The sequence below is a fragment of the Acomys minous genome, assembly GCF_964271855.1.
Source record: "Acomys minous genome assembly, chromosome: 10".
Taxonomy (NCBI): Eukaryota; Metazoa; Chordata; class Mammalia; order Rodentia; family Muridae; genus Acomys; species Acomys minous.
Genome location: NC_140491.1, coordinates 34,203,291 through 34,230,996, shown reverse-complemented (window position 1 = coordinate 34,230,996; position 27,706 = coordinate 34,203,291). Strand labels below are relative to the sequence as shown.

The 27,706-nt window shown below is 47.9% G+C and overlaps 1 protein-coding gene across 1 annotated transcript; it reads right to left on the bottom strand.

The window, feature by feature from the left end:
- Positions 1 to 2,021: 2,021 nt before the first annotated feature.
- NELFA (negative elongation factor complex member A) lies at positions 2,022 to 26,960 on the bottom strand. Its single transcript, XM_084797812.1, has 11 exons — positions 26,107 to 26,960; positions 12,472 to 12,643; positions 11,104 to 11,265; positions 8,442 to 8,531; positions 6,820 to 6,950; positions 6,664 to 6,733; positions 5,814 to 5,902; positions 4,955 to 5,066; positions 3,881 to 4,140; positions 3,633 to 3,732; positions 2,022 to 3,544 (listed from the first exon to the last, which is right to left on the bottom strand). Exons 1-11 carry the CDS (start codon positions 26,314 to 26,316, stop codon positions 3,360 to 3,362), a joined length of 1,581 nt encoding a protein of 526 aa, XP_084653938.1. The 5' UTR covers positions 26,317 to 26,960; the 3' UTR covers positions 2,022 to 3,359.
- Between the last annotated feature and the right edge of the window lie 746 nt (positions 26,961 to 27,706).

The following is a 27,706-nucleotide window of genomic DNA, read 5'->3' as shown; positions in this document are numbered from 1 at the left end:
CTGGCATGTGAAATGCTTTTTATCTTACCTGAAACATAAAAAGTCGCCATTAGCTCTATCCTGATGGCACAGGCTTCTCCACATATACTGCCCCCCACTCAGGACAGACTGGGACTCAGGCCCTGGGCTCCTTCCAATCAGGATTGATCATTATTTTATCCTTTTGAAACAACCTGTGTTCTAATGTGAAGTATTCCTCAAAGTGCATTGTTTCCACTTTGAGTGGTTGTGGTGTTCAAAGATTCTTCTCATGGCTTTCTTTTGTGGACTTGACCAGTGGTGGCAGTGTGGCCTGTGGAGCTGCCTTTGTTTTGCCTGTTTTTCTCTGATGTCTTTGACCAACAACATATGGGTGAGATGTATATTTCTTCACTTATTGTTTCTGGCATTTATTCCCAATATACTTTTGCTAAAACTGTTCTAGCCAAAATGTACTTGAGTTGTCAGGCAGATACAAACTGTTGTGCGCACAGGGAGGTAACCATAGGATCCCAAGGGCACTCAGCCTGGAGCCTTGGCTATTGTGTTTTCCTTTGTGCACCTGTTTATGGAGCATCAAGCTGTTGCCCTCTTTCTCCAGGGGACCATCTGATCTCATGGTGGACATGTCTGAGGGTACCTGTTTCCTAAGAGATTTAAATGGCTTCTCTAGTCCAGCCCAGGGACTACTAATTAGATTGCCTTTGGCAGATTTGCTTCTGCCCTCCCAGGAGTGCATGTTGGCCCTGGAGAGCTTGGAACACTGAGAAAAGAGACTCGAGCATGCAGTGCATCAGCAATGGGTGCCTTCAGAAAAGCCACAGAACAACAAAGCTGAGACTATCCATTAAGTCCCTGGAGCAGGGTTTGCTGCCTTGTAGAACTGCAGTCTCCATCTGAATCAGGACCGACCGTTTTTGGCGGTCAATAACAACATCAGCCATGACACCTGTAAGCCTAGCCTGTCACGAGCAGACCATCCCTTTGGCACTTCTGTAGTAGTCCCCCTACCACCCAAAGTTAAAGTAGCTTGGCAGGCAGCTGTGGCTTCCATAGGCAAAGGCCTAGTTCTACCTCTGGAGGCACTTGTTTGACTAGATGAGATCAGGAGCCATTTCTCAGCTTAGAATTTAATCCAGCTCAGATTGTCCTGTAAGAAAATACTAAATGTTGGCTATTCATGGCCTAAGTTTAGAAGGCTGATGTAGCTTCCTCACATGCATGTGGCCTGGCCTTTTTTAAAGTCATGGCCTCTAGGCTATAGTGTGGGACCATCTTGTCAGTTGTCCAAAAGCATCCTTTCCCACCAGCTGAGTGGCTTCTGTGAAAGATAAAGCATCAGAACTGGTTTTACAGTACACTTGGGGGAACAAGTTAACTTTTTTTTTTTTAACGTGAAGTAAAATCTTGGGTTTTGTTCCAAATTACTTTACAATCTTTCTGAAGGAAGTATTGTGAACTTTTAAAGACAGATCTCCCCTTCCCAAAAAGTATTAATGAGTAAATAACACTAACTCTGAAAACCAACTGAGGACCAATTTACAAATATTGAGTAACTAACACCCCGGGGTGACTGCCTTTCCTACAGAAAGCCCAGCCACAGGCCCAGGGCTGTGCCTCTGGATGTGGTAGGTGCTCTGAATCCGACAGACAGACATGTACGCCAGCTCCTTTGTTTTTTTTGTTTTCCTCTCCTTAATGTGAAGTAAACCAAATGAAAACTGCCCACACTCCATACTCCTCAGGGCCTTTGGTATCCCACACTAGTCAGGAGCTGCTCCCTAGTCAGCACCCACCTAATTACATGTGTGCCTCTTCAGGGTGGCAGCAGCCTGCGATGCACAGCCAGTGTCCACGCTAGAACTGGCCTATGAGACCGTGGAGCCCCAGCAGTTAGAACCCAGGCACCCGTAGGGCAGTGCATCTGGCAAGAGTGATGAGGACCCAGGTGTTAGTGCGAGGAGCTCGTAGGGCTCCTTGGGTCCCAGGCAAGAACACTCAGGGTGGCATTTCTGGTGATTTCCAAGTGACAACTTTCAAGCTGAAGCATGATGTATGAAGTGCCCATCTTCCAGAGCTACTTTATTTTTAAGAATTAAAGATAAAAATGTTTTAATTAAAGTTAACTGTCAGTTGCCAAATATCTTCATCTATGAGGAGTGTAGCTGATGACTGTTAGAATAAAATGCTGTGTCCATGTGTATCATGGTGTCACCGTATCCTATTGAGATGTGAAATGCCCTATCAGAAATTAAATTTAAGTTTAAATGTGCCTATTGGTGTCTAAACTTCATACAGTATAAAGTCAGGTTCCTTTTAGGAATGCTGGGTGCTGTCACTAGGTCTGATAGTGAAGGCTTAAAAACTTGAAGTTTGGGGGGAGGGGGGAAGGTAATACTAAAATATAGATGAGAATTACCAGTTGGGGAAAAAATAGCATTTAAAGTGGAAAGTTGTGTTTGGAAAACTGTAATGAGTATTTTTTTATTAAAAAAATTTAAAGGCCTTTTTCTTACACTTATTTTATATGGAACTGTGTTTGACTCCTCTATTCCTGGGTTATGAGTTCATGGGCAGCTGGCATAGGCCCACTCACAGCACTGTGGCTGCTGAGCTGGGCTGTCCCTTGGCTTTCCCTGCTACTGACTCTACAGAGTGAATACCTGGCAAGGTTGTCCTACCCATTACTTACCTCTGTTTTCAGGTAGTCTTGTTAACGCCCAACCCTGCCTCTCCTTCCCCGGGTTCTGATAGCTGTGTAGGGAGGGGTTCTGTCCCAGAGCAGGGAGTGAAGCTAGCCTGAAACACAGCTCTGTGGGCTTTTTTTTTCTTTTCTTTTCTTTTAAAAACTAAACTTTAATACTTAGATCATTTTACAATGAAAATAGGTACCCAGAGACAGGTTTGAAATGTTTACAACTGTACAAAAGACATACAAATCCCTGGCAGGGAGTGGCATCAAGACTGGTCAAGTCCTGCTGACACCCTAGACTGCCAGGTGTCACCTTTGGTCCCCTCAACCTCATGAGGGAGGGCATGGCACAAGCAGAGAAAGCCCTCTCAGCCAGTGCTATTTCTTTAAGAAAAATAAAAACGGTGGAAACCTAACAGGCACTAAAATTAGGAAGTTGTAACTTTTTTGGTTTGCATTCAAAATGTAATGTTGAGTCCAAAAAAAGTATCTTAATCACACAAAAAAACTAACCCCTATTAAAATATAAAAAATAAGCCTACATTCCCCAGAGAAATGGCTGGGGCCCAGTAGCCTGTGGATGGCAGGTGCTGGGTGGAGCATATCCTTCCGTATCTGTTCAAGTCACTTAGCTTAGCCAGCAAAACGTGTCCTCTGGCCTGATGAGTGGCAGCAGCAGAGACAGCATTTAGGACACATTGGTCATAGGCTTGTACTTCTTGAAGCGTGTCCACTGGCCTGTGGCGTAGTTCATCTCGAACACTGTGTCCACTAGCATGGTGGTACTGCCCTGGCCGTCTGCCTTGGGCAGATCCTCTGTGTGCTCGCTGAGCTTGATCTGGATCACATCCCCCTGCTCCGGGCATGGGTTCTCTGTAGGGAGCAGGGGCTGCTGGGCGGGTGCTGGGGGCCAAGGAACCCACCCCCACCCCACCTCCCAGGCCTAGTAGTACACACGCACCTCGAGAACCAGCCATGAAGCCCAGGATGAGGGCTTTCTCGGGCCGAGTGACCTTGTTTGCCGTCTTGAACATCTCCTGGGCAGCAAACATCTGTTCTCTCTGTGAAGAGAGGATGTGGGTGCCTGGGCTGTCAGGGCCACCTACTTCCACCCACTAGCCCTGCTAAGCTTATCCTACAACACCCCCAAACTGCAAAAGGGAAAGCTATGCTATCCATCTAATGGCCGTGGCCCTGCCAGGTACCTACCGTGAGGGACAGGTTCTTCTTAGGTTGTTGCTGAACAGTGGCAGGAGCCTGGGTCTGTGGGGCCACCATAGCCACTGGGGGTGTCTGAGCAGCTGGGGGAGTAGTAGGTGTCAGAGGTGAGGTAGGTGCTGCAGGCGTTGGTGTGGCTGGGCTCAGGCCACTGTTGTACATAGGTGCCCTTTGTTTAAACTGTGCTGGCAGTGTAGGACTTGGGGCGCTGGGTTCCTCAGGTGTCCGGCTGGCTTCCCGAGAGGGTGGGGCTGCAGGCCAAGCAGATGTATTAAAGAGTTGTTCAGGAAAGGGAGTCTACATTACTAATCTGCTCAACCTATAGTTGGCTCTCGGCTGCCTGCCACAGGCACTATTTTCTGGAGAGGCAATAAGCTCAGCTCTACCTCCCAGGCCCAGACAACTCCCCATACTGCTGACCAGAAGCCCTTGCTTCACAGCCAGGGACAGGAGCCCCGGGCACTACGGCCTAGCAAGGCAGAGTCCATGTCCCCAGGCATTTCTAGACCCGTGGATTAAGTTGTTCAGGGCCCTGCTTAGCTTGGCCTATGACAAGTTCCCCCGAACTCTGATGCTGGTTACAAGGTACTGAAAAGCAACTTCTCCAAGCCTAAAACCCTTTTTGCCTCAGCAAGGCTGCTGACCCTTTCATATCTTGAGGTAAGCTGAGCCTATTGGAGCCAACCCCCTAACCTAGTGGCTAACCCAAGCTTATGTCTGACCCTGAAAGAATCATTCCTCTGCAGAATCCCTCGTCTGGGGAGAGACGATCCTTGGCTTTCCACCCACCCACCCAAGAACAGGTGCAAAAATGCGGCAGTCTTGGCAGCCACTTGTTCACTCAGTTCAGGACTTCTGACTTATTTTTGGCCAGGAAGAGTTCCCCCTGCTGCCTGGGATCAAGAGACAGTGAATGAGGCAGCCACCTTAATGCTGGGCAGTACCATGTGAGCAAGGCTACTTCCTAGGTGGGCATGCTAGGCTCTGTCCAGGTGTCGAGGTGACCCTGTAACCCCAGGGCAATTCCTTGTGAGGGCTGAGAGAAGACTGGCTTAGCATACTCACCTGGGGGAGTCTCGGAGCTGGGGATATAAGATGAGGCAGGTACCACACTGGGTGTAGAAGGTAGGTAGCTTGTGGAGGGAAGTGCTGGCTCACTGTTCAGAGACCCAAGTTTCTGGAAGATAGAGGCCATGGTCCCTCCAGGCAGAAGTCAGGGTTTCAGTACACCTCCCTGGGGCAGCCTGGACAACTTCTATCAGCCACTGCCCATCAATGGAGCAAGACAGCAGGTATAGTTATCCCCAAGGCAGGGACAGTGGCTTCTTCAGGCCATAAGCCCCTGCCTTTAGTGACGGTGGCTTTTAAACTTAAGCCACAGCCACCATCCTATGCTCCCAAACTGACATCTGGGGAAAGCAGTTCAGCAATGCAAAGGGTACCATAAAGAAAATGGACTCAAAGACTACACTGTGAAACAGGGCCACACTTGGCCTCCACACATGCAACCTATGCACCTGTCTCTGAATACCTGTTTCTATTTCCACAGACAGAATCTGGGGAAGAGCCACTCTGGCTGAATCACCCTTCCCACATACATGCAATGCCTGGTCTTCAGGACACTGCAACCTCAAGCAGGAACCACACCCAACGGACAGTGAGGAAAATGGAGCACAATGGTGTGGAGACACCCCAGGCAGTAATCCTAGTACGAAGCAGGGATTCATTCTAAACATGAGGCTGATGTCCAAGTCAGCTTCTGGCTCCCTTCTGCCACTAACATACATGCATACACACCTGCACACATCTTAGTGCTATCCATCAGGACAAGAGGGAGCACATTGTTTTGGCTGTCAGGACGGGGACACTAGGGTCTAGGAGTGGCATGTGGCATGCCCACGGCTGCACTGCATCGAAGCCCTACCTGTGTGGACACCAGGCCAGCAGCATAGTCAGGGGTGGCATTTTCAACAACTGTCTCTTCCTTGGTGGGCTTTTCTACCACTTCTGTGTCTGCCAATTAAGGAGAAGAACTGATTAGTGGCTCTCTGATCCAGCTCCAGTTCAGAAATCAAGGGTCTTCTGTGTAGGCTGAATGCAAAACAACAGCATTGTGCACTCAGGTCTCTGGGCAAAGGAGAAATGATTCCTTGGGTCAAGCATTATACCCTATAATCCCAGCACTTAGAAAGGTACAAGCTTGAGGCCAGCCTGGACTACAGTGTAAGACCATGTTTTAAAAAGCCCCCCACCCACCCCGCAGAAAAGACTCCCAGGAAAAGTCCCATTAACACGGTGGCAAAATAAGGCACACAAGCAGACTGGAGCAGGACAGGAAGCCCTGAGGAAACCCCAAAGGACCTGGGTACTCTATACAGGAAGGGAAGCCCCGAGGAAACCCCAAAGGACCTAGGTACTCTATACAGGAAGGGAAGCCCCGAGGAAACCCCAAAGGACCTAGGTACTCTATACAGGAAGGGAAGCCCTGAGGAAACCCCAAAGGACCTAGGTACTCTATACAGGAAGGGAAGCCCCGAGGAAACCCCAAAGGACCTGGGTACTCTATACAGGAAGGGAAGCCCTGAGGAAACCCCAAAGGATCAGGATACTCTATACAGGAAGGGAAGCCCTGAGGAAACCCCAAAGGACCTGGGTACTCTATACAGGACTGGAAGCCCTGAGGAAACCCCCAAAGGGCTGGATACTCTATACAGGCAGGGCCAACACAGCACACAAGGCTGCAATGCTTTAGAACTTTAATGCTCCTCACGTACCTAAAGTCTTCCTCCTCCTCTTTGCCTCTCGGCCTGCTCCAACCGTATTCAGCTCAGAAATATCCAGCAGCTGCCAAAATAAATGCACACCATACTTAATTACAGAACAAAGAGTCAGGGCTTGGCCTTGCCAAGATCATGAGAAGGATGTCCCACCTTCACACCCCTTTCTTTCTGCAGTGGTGTCCTCGAAGGTGGTATTGGGGTCCGGTTCCCAGAGGGGCTGAAGACACTGGGTGTGGTAGGACTTCTGAAAGGGGCTTGCTTCGGGATGCCTTTGAGAGGGGCTACAGAAAAGACACTGATGTCAGTGACAATGCCCTGGGAGCCCCAGCAGCCTCTGAGCACAGGGTTGAACAAGGCTGCCTCTGCCATAGGGAAGCCCCAGAGAAAAGTTAGTTTCCTACCATATTTTGTACTTTTCACATTTTATCCTGTGCTAAAAAGAACTCGAGGTGGGGGGTGAGGAGGCCTAGGGCTGGAGCAATGGCTCAGTGGTTAAGAGCGCTGGCGTTCTTCCAAAGGACCCAGGTTCAATTCCCAGCATCCACTGTAAGCTCTAGTTCCTGGGCATTCTATGCCCTCTTCTGCCCTCCAGGCACACATATAAAGACATATATCCAGAAAAAACAGCCATATACACAAAATTATAAAACAATTCAAAAGACAAAACAAGAAACCATTCAGGCTGCCTTTGTCAGTATCACTCTGGTGAAAGGACACCTATTCAGACCCTGCCAGCTTACTGACACCCCTGAAGGTCTGTTGGGAAGACCCAGGCTAAACACTCTGGAGGTGCATACGCATATCCTCTCTAAGAAGGCGACAGCTGTCTATGACACCCGAGGCCCCCAGACCTTGTAGGACAAGAACTATGCAGGTAGCAAACTCTGCCCAGAAGAATGATGAGACTCTGACCTGACTTTGCTAAGAGCGAAGGCAGCGTCTTCAGCTGTGTGACCTTATACTATCAAGTCTCTCACAATACTGACTTGCCACTCTCTTTACCGTCCCTCAGGTGGGCCACTCACTGAAGGACTATCCCTACTCCATCTTGTCCTTGTATCCCAGGAAATTACCTGAGCTCCGTGTCTCTGTATGCCTGTATACATTTGCCGCCACTCAGGACGCCTTGTGCTACATGTGGACACAGTGATTGCCAGGCTATTCCTTCGCAAAGAAGTTTGGGCAGCGCCTGTGCTCAGAGGCGAGTGGAGCCTATGCTACAGATCACGGCAAGGGAAGAACCATGCCCTGCAGTGATGACAGTAGAATGGGCAGCCATACCAAGTGGGAGGAGCAGCAAGGCTTCCCCTTCACTCTACAGCTGTCCTGCCTGCCCAATGGGCCCTGCACATGGTTCCAGAGGAGCCCTGTCTTTTGATACTTAACACAATGCTAAGCGCACATTTGTATAGGCACATGCATAAAGGGCCAAACTGCTGTGTGATCCTCCGCTTTGGAAACTTGCCTGGGCTCTCAGCCTAGCCACCTGCCACAACTGTTATACCCAAGAGGGCGGCTGCAGCAGTTGTCTCCTTCACAAGCCACTGGTCTGCTGCTGGCTCACCATATAGGCTCCTTCCTGTCCCCAGGCAAAGACGCATGTGGCCTTGCTTGTCCTCACACACACGTTCTCGCTACAAAGCCAGTGGGCCTCAGCTCTCAAGACTAAGTCTGAGTGACCATTCTGGTGAGGAAAAGTTATACCTTTCAAGGCAAACCATCCTGCCTGGCAAGCAATAACAGCACTGGCCTGAGAGCACATGCAGCCTTACTTGTAGTGTCCATCTTGCGGAGCAGCCCCCGGCCCTTGGCGTGGAATGGCACCCCAGCACTTCTCTTCAGCTGCTGGGCTGTCTCAGTGGCTATGAGAAAAAAATCCACAGGGTCAAGGGTCACATAGATCATAGGGCCTCTCAACCCATAAAGCAACCTCGACATGAGTGACTCAAAAATATCCAAGGTAACATCTTTGTCTAACCTAGCAGGGATGCAGCCAGAGACACCACTGAACTTTACAACAGGTATTTCCTTTAAAAAAAAAATGGAAGGAAGGATTATTTCCTGGTGCTTGTTTTTGCTTTTATGAATCACAATCACTGCCAGGAGAAATGGGCTACAGCATGTGGCAGCTTTGGTTTTCTTGGCAAGAAAGGCTAAAGATCATCTTAATCTATACTAAATCTCCAAAAGCGGCAGCACTGCACTGGCCTGTGGCTATACTTCAGTCCACTGAGGCTTTCCCTGTGCTCTGGTAACTAAAGCTTGTCTTGGGACAGACCCTGAAGGAGGCATCTAGATGGACAGAGCATCTGAGACAACACATGGCTAAGTCTCACCCGGGGATGCCTCTGACTTGACTGCCTTGTCTTCTTCACCCATGAATTGTCAGACCCTTGCCCAACTCTTCTGCCTGACTGTGGCAATGGAAGAACTAACACCAAGGCTGCTATTGCAGAAGGTTTTCCTCGTCTTGTGCCTTTGATAGAAAATACTAAATTCCCCTCTCAACCATGTGTGCTGGCTTTCTAAAGTGATGACTGAGGCAGGGAAACACCAAGGGTAGTGATGAGGCATTCAGAAAAAAGCAGCGAGGTAGGTTCTTCTCTCAGCATGGAGTGAAGTTAAAGACAATGAAATGACTAAGTTGTAATAAAGCTGAATATAAAATAATAAAACCCACCGTCTGTTGTAAGGCCATTTTGTCTAAATAAGTCTTCCCTGTTCACGGAGTGGCTTGACATAAGCCCAGGTATGGCAAAGGCTTTCTGTGTCAGGGAATTTCCACATTAAGTGGCTCTAGAATCATCACAGCCACCTGCTGCACCCCAGGGAACCTGGAGCCAGAGGGGCTGCCATCTTAGAGGCCTCCACAGCTGTCTTTGCAGCAGGCTCAGGCTAAGATTCCCCCTCACAGAGTTATATTTAAATGTGAGAAAAACAAGAGATTTTCCTTCAGTGACTTAGAAAAGCTGGAGGGCAGGGCTAGCCTAGTGCATCAGCAGTGCTCCTGACCTCCTGACAGCCGGGCAGGGCTAGCCTGAGTGCGTCAGCAGTGCTCCTGACCTCCTGACAGCCGGGCAGGGCTAGCCTGAGTGCGTCAGCAGTGCTCCTGACCTCCTGACAGCTGGGCAGGGCTAGCCTGAGTGCGTCAGCAGTGCTCCTGACCTCCTGACAGCCGGGCAGGGCTAGCCTGAGTGCGTCAGCAGTGCTCCTGACCTCCTGACAGCTGGGCAGGGCTAACCTAGTGCATCAGCAGTGCTCCTGACCTCCTGACAGTTGGGCAGGGCTAGCCTAGTGCATCAGCAGTGCTCCTGACCTCCTGACAGTTGGGCAGGGCTAACCTAGTGCATCAGCAGTGCTCCTGACCTCCTGACAGCTGGGCAGGGCTAACCTAGTGCATCAGCAGTGCTCCTGACCTCCTGACAGTTGGGCAGGGCTAGCCTAGTGCATCAGCAGTGCTCCTGACCTCCTGACAGCTGGGCAGGGCTAGCCTGAGTGCATCAGCAGTGCTCCTGACAGCCGGGCTGTGATAACTGCGCAGAGACCTTCTGGAGCAGCTTGGTCGGCCTGAGCGCCATAGAGCTACCAGATAGCACAGGCGGAAGATCACAGACATGTCCTACTAAAAGGCTCTTCCTTAGGTTCTTGCAAACTGGGAATGTGCTAGCCTGTGATCCCAGCACTCAGGAGGCTGAGGCAGGAGGAGGGAGAAGCCATGCCAGCCTAGGCTACAGTGAGACTGTTTTCCAAAAACAGTACACAAACAAAAACAAACCAAAAAACAGACCTTTCACAATTAATTACTAAATACTACTAATTACAATTATTAGTAATACTAATTGCATAGCCAAAATAACAGTTTATGGAAAACCCATCTTTTCATTTTAAGTATTTTTCATTTGCTGGGTTTTTGTTTGTGTTGTTTTGCAAAAACGAGGTCTATGTTGCCTAGGCTGGTCTTAAGCCAGTCTGAGCTCATGTGATTTTTCTGCCTCAGCATTTCAAGAAGTTGTGAGCCAGGCACAAGGTGCACTTGGCTTAAAACCCATGCTTTAATGTTATTTGGCTAAAGGATACTTTGCCTGCCCCTTCTCCAGCAAGCTAGTGCCTTCCACACAAATTCTCCTAAGACATGATCTGAAAAAACATTTAATGAAACCATCCTACATCTTCTATGATAGAGACCAGAAGTGGCTGAGACCAAGGTCAGGATATAAGCAGCAGCCTCATACTGACACCCTGTTGTGAAGGACCCACATTCTTGTCTTGACTGGCACAGATTCCATTTTGTGAGATTATAGGCACCATGTCTGAAAACCTTGAGGTCTCTAATGCATGTTTCTAAACAGCAGATAAGCTAGGCTCTTTTAAAATAAAAAATATCTGAAAACACCACAGAGACGAGAGCAGGGTTGTGCTAAGTCAGACACTCACACTTCTGCAACAGCTCTGCCCGCAGTGTGGCGCTCTTGGGTTTCCGCTTCAGCTGAAAATGCTTCACTGGTGGGGTGAGGGGCCCCGCGAGGGTTGTCAGAGCGTTCTTGTTCAGGTACTGGCACTCCAGTGGTAGCATGGCAGATGCCTCACACTCGCTCACTGTGGAGAGCCAGAGAGTGTCGAAGGAAGTTTGAGCTCTTATACCAGGGAGCTCAGGCTGTAGTCCCCACAGCTCACATGTAGATGGCTCCACAGAGGCTTTCATTATTTACAGCTGTGGCAGCTTCTTGCTTTGGTTTCAACCCCCTATGGTCCCCACCATTCCAGCTCCACCATCCCTGAAACCCAAGACCATCCAGGTGCGTCAGGGTTAGACAGGTCTGCCACCCCAGAGGAAGGCTCATCAGACTCTCTAGGGGCTTTTTAAAAACAGGAAATGCCTAGAAGAGAAGACAGAGTTCCTCAGCTATGTCAGCTGCAAGCCCCTGGGCTGTGGAGGTCCAGAAACCACAGGCATGCAGCATACAGCAACATGGAGGGCTGCTTCCTGCATCCTAACTACAAGCAGCCTCAATACCCAAGAGGAACAAGTGTGCGGCTGTCACAGCCCTGGTGCTCTCCTGACACTACTCAGCTGCAGTCTTACAAAGCCACTCGTGTGTGCTTCCTGATTCAGTGTGCTCACGCAGAGCCTGGAGCCCGAACAAAACGCCAAGGAGCTGCTCCAATCGGTTACATAACTGAGGGAAGCAGACCTCATCTTCCTGTTCCCAGCAGAACTAGCACCCCAGCAGGGCATGTGACCTGTGCAGGCCAATGCTCCCAGTCTGCAACTACAAATCAACAAAACCCCAAAACGTCCAAGGGTGTCATGAGCAGCCCTGTTGGGAGGGTGTGACCTTGAGCCCCCAACTTCATCTTTCTGAGAACAAGCTTGAGGTCTCCATTCTCCAAAGAGGGAGAGAGCATCAGATGCAGAGGCTCCTGCTATCGTGTCTCTAAAACCACCGAGCTGTTTTCTAGGTTTCATTTCATAGTCTAGCAAATTTTTGTTGGTATTTTTTATGAGTATCTACTTTAGGACAGAACTGTTTAGGCTTTGGAGACAACAACTCGCAGGGTTTTCACCCTCATGGAGCTTATAGGGAGAGACAGCAATGGCCACATAAATCACAGATGAGTCATATAATTCCAGACAAAGCACACACAGTGGGGACAGGGCTGTGATTAAATCAGACTGAAGCACGCAGGGAAGGACAGCCAGTGTCTAAGGAGCCACGGCACACTACACTGTGATACTCGACAACCCAGTATCTAAAAGGAGAGCCCCTTCCTCCTACTGTAAAATAAAGCCAGGCTACTTACCTTTTTCTCGAAGTTCTCCTAAGATGTCTTGAACATTGGGGTTCTGCTCCTCGAGGTCCAGATTCAATGAGCCAGTGTCAGGAAAGGACTTGAGAATGTCAGCGACCATAAGAACCCAGGGATCTGAGTCCAGGGTGGCCAGCTGGATGATATCCATCAAAGCGCCCTTCATCTGCCAAGACAGGGTACACCGACGACATGCTACCAGCCCTGTTTGCCCCCTGTCCAGCGACAACTTAAAATGTGCCTGACCATGCACCTACCCACTTTCACACTGGGGCCTCTGGGCAGCCTGTGGCCGTAACCACTGTACTAATCCTCAGGGCCTACAGCTCTACCTGGGCTTTGCTTCCTCCATCTGTCCTGCCTGAATCCAAGGCCATCTGCTTCCCTGACATGCCATAACCTTTGTTGGGCTGTGATGGCCCATTACCCAGGGTCTCCCATGGCTTTCCAGATTGTTTCTATGCTTGCTTAACTCCCTCTGGTGGGCAGATATAACAAAATATAAGATTCAAGGAACCAGCCAGGTGTGGTGGCACACACCTGTAGTCCCAGCACTCGGGGAGACAGAGGCAGGTGGATCTCTGAGTTCGAGCCCAGTGTGGTCTACAAAGTAAGTCCAGGATAGCCAGTGCTATAGAGAAACCCTGTTTCAAAAAAAAAAAAAAAAAAGATTCAGGGAACCAGGATCACCATGCCCATACTTAGAGAATATGCACTGTTGAGGGGGGATTTCTGGCATGCAGAATTGGGTTCAGATTCAGCAACAGGGAGCACCAAGGCAGGTTGGTAACCCATCATTTCTTGGGTTCAAAGAAGGGACAGGGACAAGGGCTTGCACCATGCATAACTGCCTCTGCGAGTAATATAGGGACTTGAAGATATAGTGCACACAGGGAAAAGCACAGAAAGCGGAATGTGTGGAATGACGCACCCAGTTTATGAGCTAAGGATACCCAAGACAGGCAGAGTCAGAGAGGGGCCAGGCACAGTTGCTGCTGAAGCTTGTTTGAGAGCTTGGCTGAAGACAAGAGTGATCTGACCTCTACTACCCACAGAGAAGAGTGTCACCTAGTTTGTGGTGCTTTGTTAGAGTTTCTGTGGTGGTGTGAACAAGAATGGCCCATAGACTCAAGTTGGAATGCTTGGCCCTTAGTAGAGCTGTCTGGGAAGGATCAGGAGGAGTGGCCTTGTGGAGGTGTACAGGTGTGAATTCTGGAGTGATGGCACCTAGGTCTTTTGTAAGTAGTCAGTGCTTGTTACCTGAGGTTTGCCGGGCTGCTCTTCTGAAGGATTCATAGAGCCTTTGCATAACTTAGGCCCAGACAAACCAGGAAGTCTCCTAGGGCTGAGCTGCTTAGGCAATGGTTCCTTCGGACAACTCCTAGGTCAGGTAAGAGGTGTGGTGTGGGGAGACTCCCTGCCTTGTTAGAGTGACTTTGTGTAACAGTAAAGAGACCCTGCACAGCTGGTTTGCAGTTCAGTCCTTCAGAGTCTGAGCCCCTGCTGCTGAGAAGCCTAGTTCACCCACCCTGCGGGGTCTCTCTTGATCTGCTCTATAGAACTGTGTCACTAAGAGAGCCCTTTGAGGTTTCAAAAGCCATGTGCCTCTCTGCCTCTAACTTGTGCATCAGCTGTGAGCTCTCAGCTACTTCTCATCACCACGCCTGCCTGCCGCCACCACACTCCTTGCCATGACGGCCATGGGGTAACCTTTAAAACTGTAAACCAGTCCCAAATTAAATGCCCTCCTTTACAAATTGCCTTGATCATAGTGTTTCCACACAGTACTAGAACAGTGACTAAGACAGCAGCCCTGGGAAGGTAACTTACCAAGAGGGTAAATATTCTATTAAAAAAATGGCTTTTGAAGCCATGCATGGTGGCACACACCTTCAACCCCGCCACTCAGGGAGACAGAGGCAGGTGGATCACTGTAAGTTCGAGGCCAGCCTAGTCTAACAGAGAAACCCTGTTTAGGAAAAACAAACCAAACCAAACCAAACAAACAATCAAAAACCCCAAAACAAAACAAGCAAACAAACAAACCCTCAGGTAAAAATAGGAAGAACATTGGATTGAATTATCTATGTATCCTCCAAATTTGAATTTTGAAGTATGTCTTTAATATGCCATAGACTCAGCCAAGGCTAACACAGAGAAACCCTGTCTTGAAAAACCAAAATAAAACAAAACACCATAGACTGAGCTGCTTAGCTCAGAAACAGGCGAGGCATAGTAGCTGTAGGATGCTTTTGTGCACTGTGCATTCAAATGCTGACTTCTGTACCCAGAGACCTGGCTGCATCCATCACTGGCATTATTTCTGAAGCACCTCCTGTCTCAATGTTATGTAGAAACTGTTCTCCATCACCTGTGATTGGTTACTAAAGAACTGAACAGCCTATAGTGGGGCAGGAGAGTTAAAAAGCAGGTCTTTCTATGCCAGGGAGGCAGTACCAGGTAGAAGAGAGAGAAGGGCACCATGAGGGAGGCACCATGAAGACGTGGATGGAGCAGCAATGGCTAGGAGACTAAGATGGTAGATAGTAGGGCACACGGCTGGGAAGTAGGCCAATATCAGGATTAGTTGGGTGAACTCACATTGAGCTAAAAGCTGCCTAGCTACAGTGCTTGAAGCTTATTAATAAAAGTAATAGGCAGTTGGAAAGATAGCTCAGAGGTTAAGAGCACTGGCTGCTCTTCTAGAGGTCTTGAGTTCAATTCCCAGCAACCACATGGTGGCTTATAACTATCTATAATGAGGTCTGGTGCCCTCTTCTGGTGTGTTGGCATACATGCAGGCAGAACACTGTATACATAATAAATCTGGGAATAAACTTGGGAGCAAGGGAGGGTATTAGAAAAGCCCATACTTTTAATTTTACACATAATAGCATGTGCCATGCAGGCAGATCTCTGAGTTTCAGGACAGCCAGGGTTGCATAATGAAACCTTGTTTCAAAACCAAACACATATCTCACAGGCCTAGAGAAGTGGGAAGCAAGGTGCTAGCAGATTGGGTGTCTAGTAAGGGTGGCTTTCTGACCTACCCATCCCATAGGGTAGTACTCAATCTGCTGCTTAATCTCTCACTATGTTGCCGAGTGGGCTAAGAAGTTAATGTACCAATCTGGGAGACACACAGACACTGGAACTAAAGTAAAGCCCCAGCCCATACATTCCCAGAGACAGCCTTTGAGAGACAAACAGGACATGGGTTACAGCTCTGCTGGTCTGATAGGATGCCCCCAACTTCTGTGTCACCTCAAGAGGGCTTGGAGATATGGTAATGGGCTGTAAACTGGGTAAAGAGACTCCTGCAGGGATTCAGGAGATGGGTTGCCCCTGGGATCTCAGGAACTCTGCTTCTAGAAGCCTGAGACTGTGGGTCCAAGCCACTCAGTGTCAGATGCTGTCAGCCCTCTAAACCCAGGAGCCCCACAGCAGTGGGTTCACCTGGAAAGGCAGTAAAGAAAGGTGCTCGCTACTGTGTGCATGGGCTTCTTTCTCATGGCACCGCTTATGCTAGGGATCATGAATGCTGTCCAGGTGATTCAAGCACACAGATTACACAAAAAGACTGCCACTGTACAGTGTACTCTTGAGTGTCCTGGGCTCAGAACTGATCCCTGTAGTTGCTGAGGGTTAGCTGTAATGTAATGTAGCCCAAGTTAACACAGCCACCTGCACACTGAATAAAACCATAAGCAAAAGCCTCCCTTTGGCCATACTCTCACTGTGCTTACCACAGGCACTGACAGAACAGGTGACAAGCGAGCCCTTTGCCTTCTGTGGGCACGACCTCCAAAGGTACATACATGGCTGACAAGCTTCCTACCCCCGCCTCCAGCTGCAGTCAAGGCCATGTGCACCCACTCCACAAATGCAGGAGGAGGGTTATAGAGTATGTGTTGGCCAGTCTTATGTCAACTTGACACAAGCTAGAGTTAATGAGAGAGCCTCAATTGAGAAAATATCTCCACAAGATCCAGTTATAAGGCATTTTCTTAATTAGTGATTGATGGAGGAGGTTCCAGCCCACGGTGGGTGGTGCTATCCCTGGGCTGGAAGTCCTGGGTGTTATAAGAAAGTAGGATGAGGGCTGGAGAGACGGCTCAGAGGTTAAGAGCACTGATTGCTCTTCCAGAGGTCCTGAGTTCAATTCCCAGCAACCACATGGTGGCTCACAACCATCTACTTTGTGATCTGATGCCCTCTTCTGGCCTGCAGGTGTACATACAAGCAGAGCACTGTATACATAATAAATAAATCTTTTTTAAAAAAGAAAGAAAGAAAGAAAGAAAGTAGGATGAGCAAACCAAGGCAAGCAAGCAAGCCAGTAAGCAGCACCCTTCCTCCTGTCTCCAGGTTCCTGGCCTGTCCGAGTTCCTGTCCTTGCTTCCTTCAGTGACGGACCACAATGTGTAAGAGTAACCCAATAAAGCCTCTCCTCTCCAACTTGCTTTTTGGTCATGGTGTTTCATCACAGCAGTAGTAACCCCAACTAAGACAGGATGACATCTAATACGTGGCCCCAGACTCAGATTCCCACAGAACAGAACAGAACCTGAGAGGGCAGATCAGACACTTACCCAAGATGTCAAGAGACAAGAAAGCATATCTAATGGTCTTTCTCCTTGTTCCTCACGCTGTACTGAGGTTGTATTTGATGTATATGAGTGCTTGCCTGAATATACATCTAATACCGTGTGCATGCAGAACCCACAGAAGGCATCAGATCCCCTGGAACTGGAATTGTAGGTAGGCGAAAGCTGTCATGTGGGTTCTAGGAAGTGAGCCCAGGCTCTCTGGAAAAGCAGCAAGCATTCTATACCATTTGAGCCATCTTTCTATCTGCCTCCCTCTTTTTTGGGGGGGGAGGGGGGAACGATAAAGTTTGCTCTATAAGCCAGGCTGGCCTGGATCTTCCTGCACCAACCTCCTAAGTACTGGAGTCACAGGTACACACTTTCACACCAGGTTTATATTTAATCTTAACAAAAACTTAAGGGGCTGATAAGACTCAGTGGTAAAAGGGTTTGCTACAATCCCTAAAGACCTGAGTTTAATCCCCGGGACCCACCTGTTAGAAAAAGAGAACCAACTTTCACAAGTTTCCTCTGACTTCTAAACATACACCACAGCATAAGCACAGCTGTATATAGATATTATGACCACACACAGAGGAAATAAAAAATGCAACAAAATAATTTAAAGTACAAGCCACGGGGCTGGGAACATATACAGGTCAGTGGTAGAGTAAATCCTATGTATGGGCAATTCCCTTTGTTTGAATACCAGCACATTAATTATCTCAGCAGAGAAAAAGTGAGGGACACACCAAGGGACAGGGGAGGAGGTTACTGTCACTATGGCGACTGTCTACATGTGCCCCTCACACTATAGTGTTAATTTTTCTTAATCAATTACACCTTTTCTCATAAGCCTTGAAAGCAATGTACATCCTAAAGATAGCAATGCAAAATGCATATTAATAGAATGCCCCAGGGGAGAGAACAAGGAGTGGACAAGAGGATGGAATGAAAATAAACAAACAAACAAAAAAAAACCAAAGATGCTTTGGGAGGGGGAATCAGTACCAAAGTTTCAACAGAAGAGAGAATGAATGGACAAACTCTGTCAGACATTACCCAGACTGCAATAATGACAGAGATTCCTACCGAAGTGAAACATTTGATGAAACAAATTTGTAAGACAAATTAAAATATTTATTCACAAAACCCATCAGAGGAAACTGCATAACTACAAAAGAAGCTGCCCAAGTGACCTAAGTTGGCAGTGGGGTCTTCAAGGTCAGAGCTACACACCAGAGGCACCATGGCACCTCTCCACAGGAGACAGCAGTGACATCACTGGATTCTGGGCAGCCCCCATGAGCTGACTGGCCTATAAAAGGGCTGGTCAGAAAACAGTTTGGATCTGGCACCAATTCCTTGGGAAAGACACACCTGTGCTGGCTAGTTTCTGTCAACCTGACACAAGCTGAAGTGACCATGGAAGAGGAACCTCAGCTGAGAATGTCTCTCTCAGACTGGCCAATGGGCAAGTCCATTGGGGCATTATTACTTCTGTATCTATTTTTGAGACAGAATCTCACCATTTAACTCTAGGTGACCTGGAATTCACTACGTAGATGGGCGAGCTTCAAACTCACAGAAGTCTGCCTCTGCTTCCAAAGAGCTAATATTAAAGGCACACCACACCAGGCTCGCTTTTCTTTTTTTGAGTCAGAGTCTCACTATGTAGCGCTGGCTGTATTGGAACTCCTGTAGTTGGGAGTTGTTCTGGTGTGCTGTGTATTCAGATATTCATTTCTGTGTCCAGAGATCTGGTTCAGTCCTGATGTGGGCACTGCATGATCATTGACCAATGTGTAAACATTGCTCCCCAATATCTCCAATTGGTTAGTAAAGAAGCTAAACATAAACAGCCAATGACTGGGCAAAGGAGACAGGGAGGCTGGACTTCCGGTCCAGTGAGGGGTCTCAGATAGAGAGGGGCAACAAAGAAAAGGCAGAGAAAGGATGTGGCCATGAGGACTGACTTGGTGGAGCAGAGGCAGTCCAGGCAGGACCAGTACAGCAAGTAACTCAGGGCATGTGGCTGGAAAGTAGCCAGATTAGCACAGGGGGTTAGAATAGATCATTATCTGCCTAAAGCTTAGCAATAAATCTAATAGGTCTCTGTCTCATTATTGAGAGCTAGAGTGGGTAACTAGAAAAGGTCCCCCAAATTTAATGTATCTTTTCACTATGTAGATCAGGCTGGCTTTGAACTCACAAAGATCTATCTGCCTCTGGGTGCTAGAATTAAAGGCATGAGCCACCACACTGGCCACTTTCTTGATTGATGACTGATGTGGTAGGACTAGCCTACTGCTGGCAGTGCTACACCAGGCTGGCCGGGAAGTGGTGATGTACACATCTTTAGTCCCAGCACTCGGGAGGCTGAGAGAATTACATCTCTGTGAGTTCGAGGCCAGCTTGGTCTACAGAGCTATTTCCAGGACAGCCAGGCCTACACAGAGAAACCCTGTTTCAACAAAACAAAACCAGTCTGAAGAAACCAGAGGGAACAATCTGATAAGCACCATTCCTCTACACTCCGTTCCTGCCTTAACTTCCCTCTCCCATGAACTCTAAACTAAGCTGAAATAAACTCTTCCCTCTCCAGTTGCTTTTAGTCATGGTGTTTTATCACAGCAATAAAATGCAAATGAAGATAGAATTAAGTATCAGAAATGGGGTATTGCAACAACAGGGCAGACCATGTTGTTTTGGGGAGGATTGTGGACACATTTGAACTTTAGGCTGGAAAAGCCACTGAGTGCTTAGAGCTTAGTGGACTGTTAGGAGAGCTTGGAAGACAGGAATGTTTAAAGCGCTGCAGGCAATGAAGGCCAGGCATGGGAGCTTACAAAGAGAAGCAAAGACTATCAATTCTATTCATGTGATATTCTGAATTGAATTCTGGTCAGCTGGAGCTGAAGAATCGGCTGTGGTTAACAAAAAACATTAATTAACAGCATCATCAAGGCAACCTTTTGGGAGATGCTTCCTTCAGGTCAGCACACAGAACAGTGGTATGGGGTGGGGGTGAGGTGGGGTGATGCGGCTGCATCTTAAACTGGCAGGTAAACGTGGTAAAGTACAAGTCTCCCAGGTGGCATGAGAGCTGCAGGACTGAAAGAGTCATGGGCAACAGCTGAGGTTTGGCACCATGTAGTACCAATGTTCCTGAGAGAGGTCAAGAGGTCATTGGTAAAGGTGTAGCCTGCGGAGACCCCAGCTTATCATAGATGCCAGTGCCATAGGGACAACCACCAAGGGCAGTAGAAATTGTGGAGCGGAGCTAGTTTGAGCCACTACCTTACAAAACAAGCCACATGTGCTGTGGATGCAGAAGTGCAGAGGTGGAGCTGCTCAAGCTATTTGGAGCCCAGAAGATCGAGAGTAAGCCCCATTATACTCTGAGACATTGGACTGTTAAAGTGATGTGTTTCATGTACAAACATGAGGGAAAAAAATCTTTTAAAAAATTATGTGGTCAGTGATAGCTCACGCCTTTAATTCCAGCACTCAGGCAGCAGAGGATCGCTGTGAGTCCGAGGCCAGTCTGGTCTACAAAGCGAGTTCCAGGACAGCCAAGGCTACACAGAGCAACTATGTCTTGAAAAATAAAACAAACAACACAAAAGACCATGGGACTAAAATGTTGGAGTGTATATTGTATATTATATCTTGACATTACTATTAACATGATCTGGGGATAAACAAAAAAGAGAAAGGTTATGTTTTAACAGTGATGTATTTGTGTATCAAGATGACAAGGGGTCAACTGTACTGTTTAGGTTTTGTCAACTTGACGCAAACTAAGAGTCAACTGGGAAGAGAGACCCTCAACTGAGGAAATGTCTCCATAAGACTGGCCTGTAGGCAAATTTGGAGGGACTACAACTTCCTCCTCTTCCTCTTCTCCTTTGTTTGGGGTTTTGTTTTGTTTTCTGAGATATCACAAAACTCTTGGTGGACTGGAACTCAGATATTTGCCTACTTCTGCCTCTTGGGTGCTGAGATTAAAGGCATGTACTACCACACTAAACTCATTTTCTTGACTTATGACTGATGTGGGAGGGCTGCCCCAAACAGTGATCCTGGTTCCTAAGAAAGCAGGTTGAGTGTTGGGGATGGTCTGATGTACTGCTTGCTGTCTGACCCACCTTTTGCTTTAATAAAAAGCCATCCCACCTGGGCAGGGCAGAAGAGATAGGAGAGAGAGAAATTCTGGAAAGAAGGACTGCCAAGAGGAGAAAGGTGAGAGACCTGAAGGGAAGAGAAAAAGGCCGCCATGGGGTAGATGGAGGAAAAGCACATGGCCAGCGGTGTAGATAAAAATAATCCAGCCCAGATAAAAAACATTAACAAGTATTTAAAATTATTAATAACAGGTAACTTGATAAAAGTTATTGAAGACAGATGGCATGGGATTGAGACAGAGATCCCATGCCTGCCCCACTACGGGAGGTAGTTTAGAGAATTGATATCTGCCCTGCCCCAGGCTATTTTAAAATATGACAAGTGTCTATGTCTTGATTCATTACTAACTGGGCCTACAGATAATACAAATAATTTTAAAACAATAGTTGGGCAAGCCAGTAAGCAGCTTCCCTCCCTAGCCTCTGCTTCATTCCCTCCTGCCTCCAGGCTCCTGCTTCGAGTTCCTCCCCCGACTTTGCGTCATGACAGACTTTTATAAACTTAAGCAAAATACTTTACTCCCTAAGTTGCTTTTGGTTATGGTATCTTATCACAGCAAGAGAAAAACTAAGACAACACTTTTAGTTACTTTTCTATTGCTGTGATAAAATATTATGATCAATGCAATTTATAGAAGAAACAGTGTGCTTAGGTCTAGTGTTCTACTATACAAGTCCACCATGGCAAGGAGGCGTGGCAGCAAGCAGCAAACACAGGGCTGGAGCAGAGCTCAGGGTTTATATCCCCTCGCCCTCTTCAGGTGTTTAGAGACGGGGTTACTCTGTGTAGCTCTGACTGTCCTGGAAGTTACTCTGTAGACCAGGCTGCCCTCAACTCAGAGATCTGCCTGCCTCTGCCTCCACAATGCTGGGATTAAAGATGTGTGCTCCCACTGCCTAAGGAGGGTTCACACCTTAAAGATGTGTGCTCCCACTGCCTGAAGAGGGTTCACACCTTAAAGATGTGTGCTCCCACTGCCTAAGGAGGGTTCACACCTTAAAGATGTGTGCTCCCACTGCCTAAGGAGGGTTCACACCTTAAAGCACAACCATGAGGCAAAGAACAAACTTGAAATAGTAATAGTCTTTAAAATCTCAAAGCCTAGCCGCAGCCATATGTTTCTCTAGGAGGGCCACGCCTCCTACGCTTCCCAAACAGCACTACCAAGTGGGGACCAAGTGCTCAGACGCCAGAGCCTATGGGGCGCCTTCATCCGGCTCCTGCAACACTCTTCCCAAGGAGAAAGTGACCAAACCAGTGTGATTGTCACAGAAAACTGGCATGGTGTACACCTCAGGAGGCAGAGGCATCTCTCTGAGTTCCATGTCAGTCAGGGCTGCATAGTAAGACTAAGGCAGGCATGGTGGCGCATACCTTTAATTCCAGTGCTCAGGAGGCAGAGGCAGGTGGATCTCTGAGATCTAAGCCAGCCTGGTTTACAGAGCAAGTTCCAGGACAGCCAGGGCTATACAGAGAAACCCTTTCTTGAACAGTGCTCCCAATAAAAACAATGACGGGGAACAGGGCTGGAGAGATGGCTCAGCAGTTAAGGGCACTGACTGCTCTTACAGAGGTCCTGAGTTCAATTCTCACCACCCATATGGCAGCTCAAAACTGTCTGTAACTCTAAGATCTGACACTTTCACATAGACAGACATGCACGCAAAACACCAATGCACATAAAAATAAAGGTAACTAAATTTAAAAAAATGGGAAACAATCTGTATGAGCTCTTAAAGAAAAAAAAAAAAAAGACCTTGGGCCTGGGAGATGGCATAGAAGTTAAGAACACTGGCTATTCTTCCAACGGTCCTGAGTTCAATTCCCAGAAACCACATGGTGGCTCACAACAATCTGTAATGAGATCTGATGCCCTCTTCTGGCCTGCAGGTATACATGCAGACAGACTAATGTATAAATAATAAATAAATAAATAAATCATTAAAAAAAAAAAAAGACCTAAGGACAAAACATTAGCAAATACTGAGCTCTGTACCTGCTCTTCAGTTACAAGGTAACTGTAACAACTACAAAGTTCTTAGTAACAGGAACCCAAAATATGCAAAGCAATAGTTGATAAGGAGGAACAGACAAGTAGACAGCTGGGTACAATAGGTAAGGAAAACAAACAAACAAACAAAAAACAATAAACCCCGATCTCAGTCACAGCCTGTTCTCAGCCCAGGTGCTATTCACTCATTACCTAAAGCCGAAAGTATTTCTATATACCATTGGCAAAAATATAAAATACACAAATGTAGGAGAATAACAGAACTTAATAGTTCATATTTAAGAATGGTTCTAAATAATTGCCCAAACTTCTGGGTTACAAGGCTGTATACTATTATGACTATTTTATTTACACCTTGAGTTGAGGACATGGCTCAGCTCGTACAGGGATTCCCAAGGCAAGTGTGAGGATCAGAGTTCAGATCCCCAAACCCACATAAAAAGCCTTGCTGGGTGGGTGTGTACCTATAGTCTAGCACTACCCACATGGAGACAAGAGGCGCCCAGGGCTATGTTAGCAGGCCAGTCTACCCAAAAGCGTTAGCTCCAGATTCGATGAGAAACTGTCCCAAAATATACATGTACAACAACTGAGGCAGACACCTAAGCTGGACCTCTGGCCTCCACATGCATATGCACATATACTTGCACATGTGTACACATGAATGAACATGTAAACATAAAAAAGATACACACAAAGTATGAGACAAACTGACAGACAGAAGTGCCAGGGGCCAAGAAAAGTTGAAGTTCCTCAAGATTAAGTGGAGGGTTAGCCTTGTATGTCGCACATCAAAACACACTAACAATGAAGTGACACTAAGTAGTTTGCATGACACACAAATGACAACCCCGCCCCGCAAAAAAAAAAAAAAAAGCAGAAGCAAAGGGCAGAAAAGACGTTCATCCGCATGTGCTGCTGGACCATTGCACAGCCAAATATAAACAACACCGCTGCTTTACAAAATACCAATCACAGCCAATGGGAGACTGAGGTACAGTGCTTGCTCAGACACCACAGGTGCTTCGACTCAAGGACTGAGCACTTCCTGAACAAAGCCAAGCAGGCACTGACCACGGGGAAGGAGTGGTGATTCACCATCTGGCAAAACCCCAAGAGCTTCATTCAGAAAGCTATGCCATGGCTGGAAACAGCGGTAACACATCAGTGGACTAGGACAGTAGCTAACATGTACTAAAAAGAATATTCCTCCAAAATAATAAGGAAAAAAAAAAGCAATCCCGAGGGAAAAATTAGACAACTCACAAACACAAAAACCAAACAGCAAAATAAGCAAATGACACAAAGTTGAACCAAGCAATCCTAGCAGTATCAACACAGTATCAACATGTTTTAGTGAGTATACTTTGATAAAAACAATTTGAAAAGCCACCTGGCATAATCCTGTCACCTACTTCTACAATTCACCTGAACATAGAATGTTGGTATCAGTCACAACTGAACAAGCAAACATGGAACAGAAAGAAAAAGAAAAAAAAAAAAAGAAAAGGAATGAAAACAACTAATCACAACCTAATCGTTCATGTGCTGTGTGCTGGGAGAATGGAAAGCCCTAGTTTGGGGAAAATCAAACTCTGTCTGCAGCAACTTGGATGAATCTGCCCAGGTGTCTACCAACCCAAGACACACCCACACCACACGGAAAAAGAATGTAACGTGGTAATATGTTGCCGTATTAAGTTCTAATGAGGCAAAACCCAAAGATTCCTCGTAGGAAAGCACTCACAGCTGATAACCAGGGGTGGTGGTGGGGTGACGGGTGGTCGTGGTAAACAAATGATTACCTGCAGCCAGGCGTGGTGGTGCCTTTGAGGCAGAGACAGGCAGATCTCTGAGTTCCAGCCCAGCCTGGTTTATAAAGGGAGTCCAGGACAGCCAAGGCTACACAGAGATAACAGGAATGGGTTATTTAGCTACTAGTATTTGTTAAGATGGATAACTACGCAGTTTTGTGTATACGGTATAGCGCAACAAAAACTACAAGTAGTAACCCTAATGATATAAAAACAATACAATAACCGGAAATGTTTAAAAACTAAAGTACTTCGGGGCTGGAGAGATGGCTCAGTGGTTAAGAGCACTGTCTGCTCTTCCAGAGGTTCTGAGTTCAATTCCCAGTGGCCACATGATGGCTCACAACCATCTATACCCTCTAATGCCCTCTTCTGGCATGCAGATATACATGTAGATAGAGCACTCATATACATAAAAAATAAATAAATAAAATATTAAAAAAAAAAAAAAACTAAAGTACTTCGGTGTTTTTGCCGTCAAATGTGGTGGCCCAGACCCGCAATTCCAGCTCTCCAGCGATTAAGGCTTTAGAAAAGCAAGTACGAGGTCAACCTGGGCTACATAGTGAGACCCTGTACATATGTTATTTGTGTTTGTATTTGCAAAGCATCGTATATGTTGGACGGAGAGAAGCAATGTGGAGTGAGAACGCACTGAAAAGAATCGACAGACTAGAGGCCGATACTTGTAAGGCAAAAGCAACAAAATTAAGGTCAGCAGTCACTTGGAAAGTTGCACTAAGAGGCCCAAATCAAAAGGAGCTTCAGAACCGCAGCGTCCAGCACTCCGGGCCGGGCCGGGCCGGGCCGGGTCGGGCCGGGCCGGCTGAAGGCTGTTCCGGCCCTGGGCCCACGACCCCCGAGCGCGACAGCGGCCCAGCGGCTGGAGGGCCAGGAGGGGAGGCCGGGGGTCGCCGACCGGGAGATGCACGCGGCCAGCGGGACAAGGACAAGGTACGGCGCAGGGGCTGGCGGGAAGCAGGAGCGGTGGTGCTCCGTCCGGAGAGAAGCCTGCCCGCGCCCTCACCTCGTCCACCGTGCGGCGCGGAAGATGCAGCGTCCCGAGGAGCAGCTTGAGCTTCACAGCCGATGAGAGGCGGTGGAAGCAGAGGCGGATGTTATCGATGACCGCAGCGGTGAGCAGGGACGCGATGCTGGGCGGCGCCCACAGCTCGTCGGTGGCGCCCAGCTTGTTGTGCAGCCACAGGCCCGTGTCGCTCTCCCGCATGGACGCCATCTTGGCGGCAGCAGCGCGCGCCGGCCGGCATCTTACGCGGACGCCTACGTGTCACCAGCGAGGACCCCCCAACATGGCGGAGCCCGTTGGCGCGGGGCGGGGCCTCGAGCGACTAACAAGCGCAGTTGCAGATGGCCGCACCTTCCAGAGGCTTCGAGTGACGAGCGAACGAGAACCCGAGCGAGCGACGAGGCTCCGACAGACAACCTCTGGGTTTCCGTATCGCATCAAGGCGGCGCCGGGCGCGGAGCAATGACGTAGGGCCCGAGTGCGTCGCACTCGTGTGCCGTCGAGGTGCACCACTCTCAGTCCTACGGTGAGGTGCGACAGGGTCGTGTTGTCCCCTACGCTGCTAGGCAGGCGAAAGTCTGGAATGGCCACCAGCCTCGCTTTGCAGTTTTGACTCCTCTGCCTCTTCCGCTTGCCCATCCTGCAGACAGTGCTGCGTCGGGGTCGAGTGCACGTTCGTTGAGTGTGTGGACATGCTCCAGGTCAAGATGCTGCGGTTAATGCACACTAAGGCTCCTACCCCGAGACAGGTCGGGCAGAATTAGGCTTGCCCACAGCTGTTCGTTCCCCTCCTCAGCTGAGGAGAATTTGGCAATTTTGGTTTATTTAAACACACACACAGAGTAATATAAAAATATCTTCTCAAATAAAATATCTTCTCTTTTTAATTCCAGGTGTAGGGGTATTGGGCTCCTTCGAAGCCGTTGACTTACTCTAGCAGAAGGCAGATAATTTCTGAGACTGTGTGACATCTGGAATTTTGGAGAGTTTTCAGAGGGTGTGTAAATGCTAGGGCCCCCGAGGAGGGGGTTGCTGGTTGCGGTTGTTAAGTAGTCTTGTGCAAAGAAGAAATTAGGTATCCTGACTCAAACTTGTCCCTAGGAGCTCAGTGCCCCTAGTCAGCAGGAAGCGGTCTAATGATGACATCACCCCTTTCCTCTATGCTTTTTTCTCTCCTAGTGTTAGGGGGTTGAACCGGTGGAAGAAAAGGGGTGGAGAGTGGAAGAAAGAAAAACCCACAAAGGAGCAAATGCAGGCACCGCTTGGCCTGTGTTCCTTTGTTTTTGTTTTGTTTTGATTTTTCTTTTTTCTTCTTTCATATTTTCGAGGCAGGGTTTCTCTGTGTAGACTTGGCTGTCCTGTGTAGGCTCAGTTTTCTTAACCAATATATTTTATTAACAACTTAGTGACCAAGCATGTGCCACTTATAACCCGACTAAACAAAACAATAGGAAATGAGGATTAATGGACACAATAACAAAACCTTAAGGATATCAGTTCCGAGGGCGTGAGCTGCAGGGTTTCTTCTGCTGGAACCTGGGGTAACCAGAACTCAGAACCTCAGCAGGAGCTGGAGCCCCGAAGCCTTCCCTCGAGCGGT

Bases quoted from the DNA above. Each gene is read 5' to 3' on its own strand.
- NELFA (XM_084797812.1), bottom strand. From the start codon at position 26,316: ATGGCGTCCATGCGGGAGAGCGACACGGGCCTGTGGCTGCACAACAAG. The intron at 5,903-6,663 runs GTACGTGAGGAG...CTTAATTGGCAG, and splicing joins GAGGAGGAGGAAGACTTTAG to ACACAGAAGTGGTAGAAAAG. The intron at 3,733-3,880 runs GTAGGTACCTGG...CTCTCTTCACAG, and splicing joins AGAAGAACCTGTCCCTCACG to AGAGAACAGATGTTTGCTGC.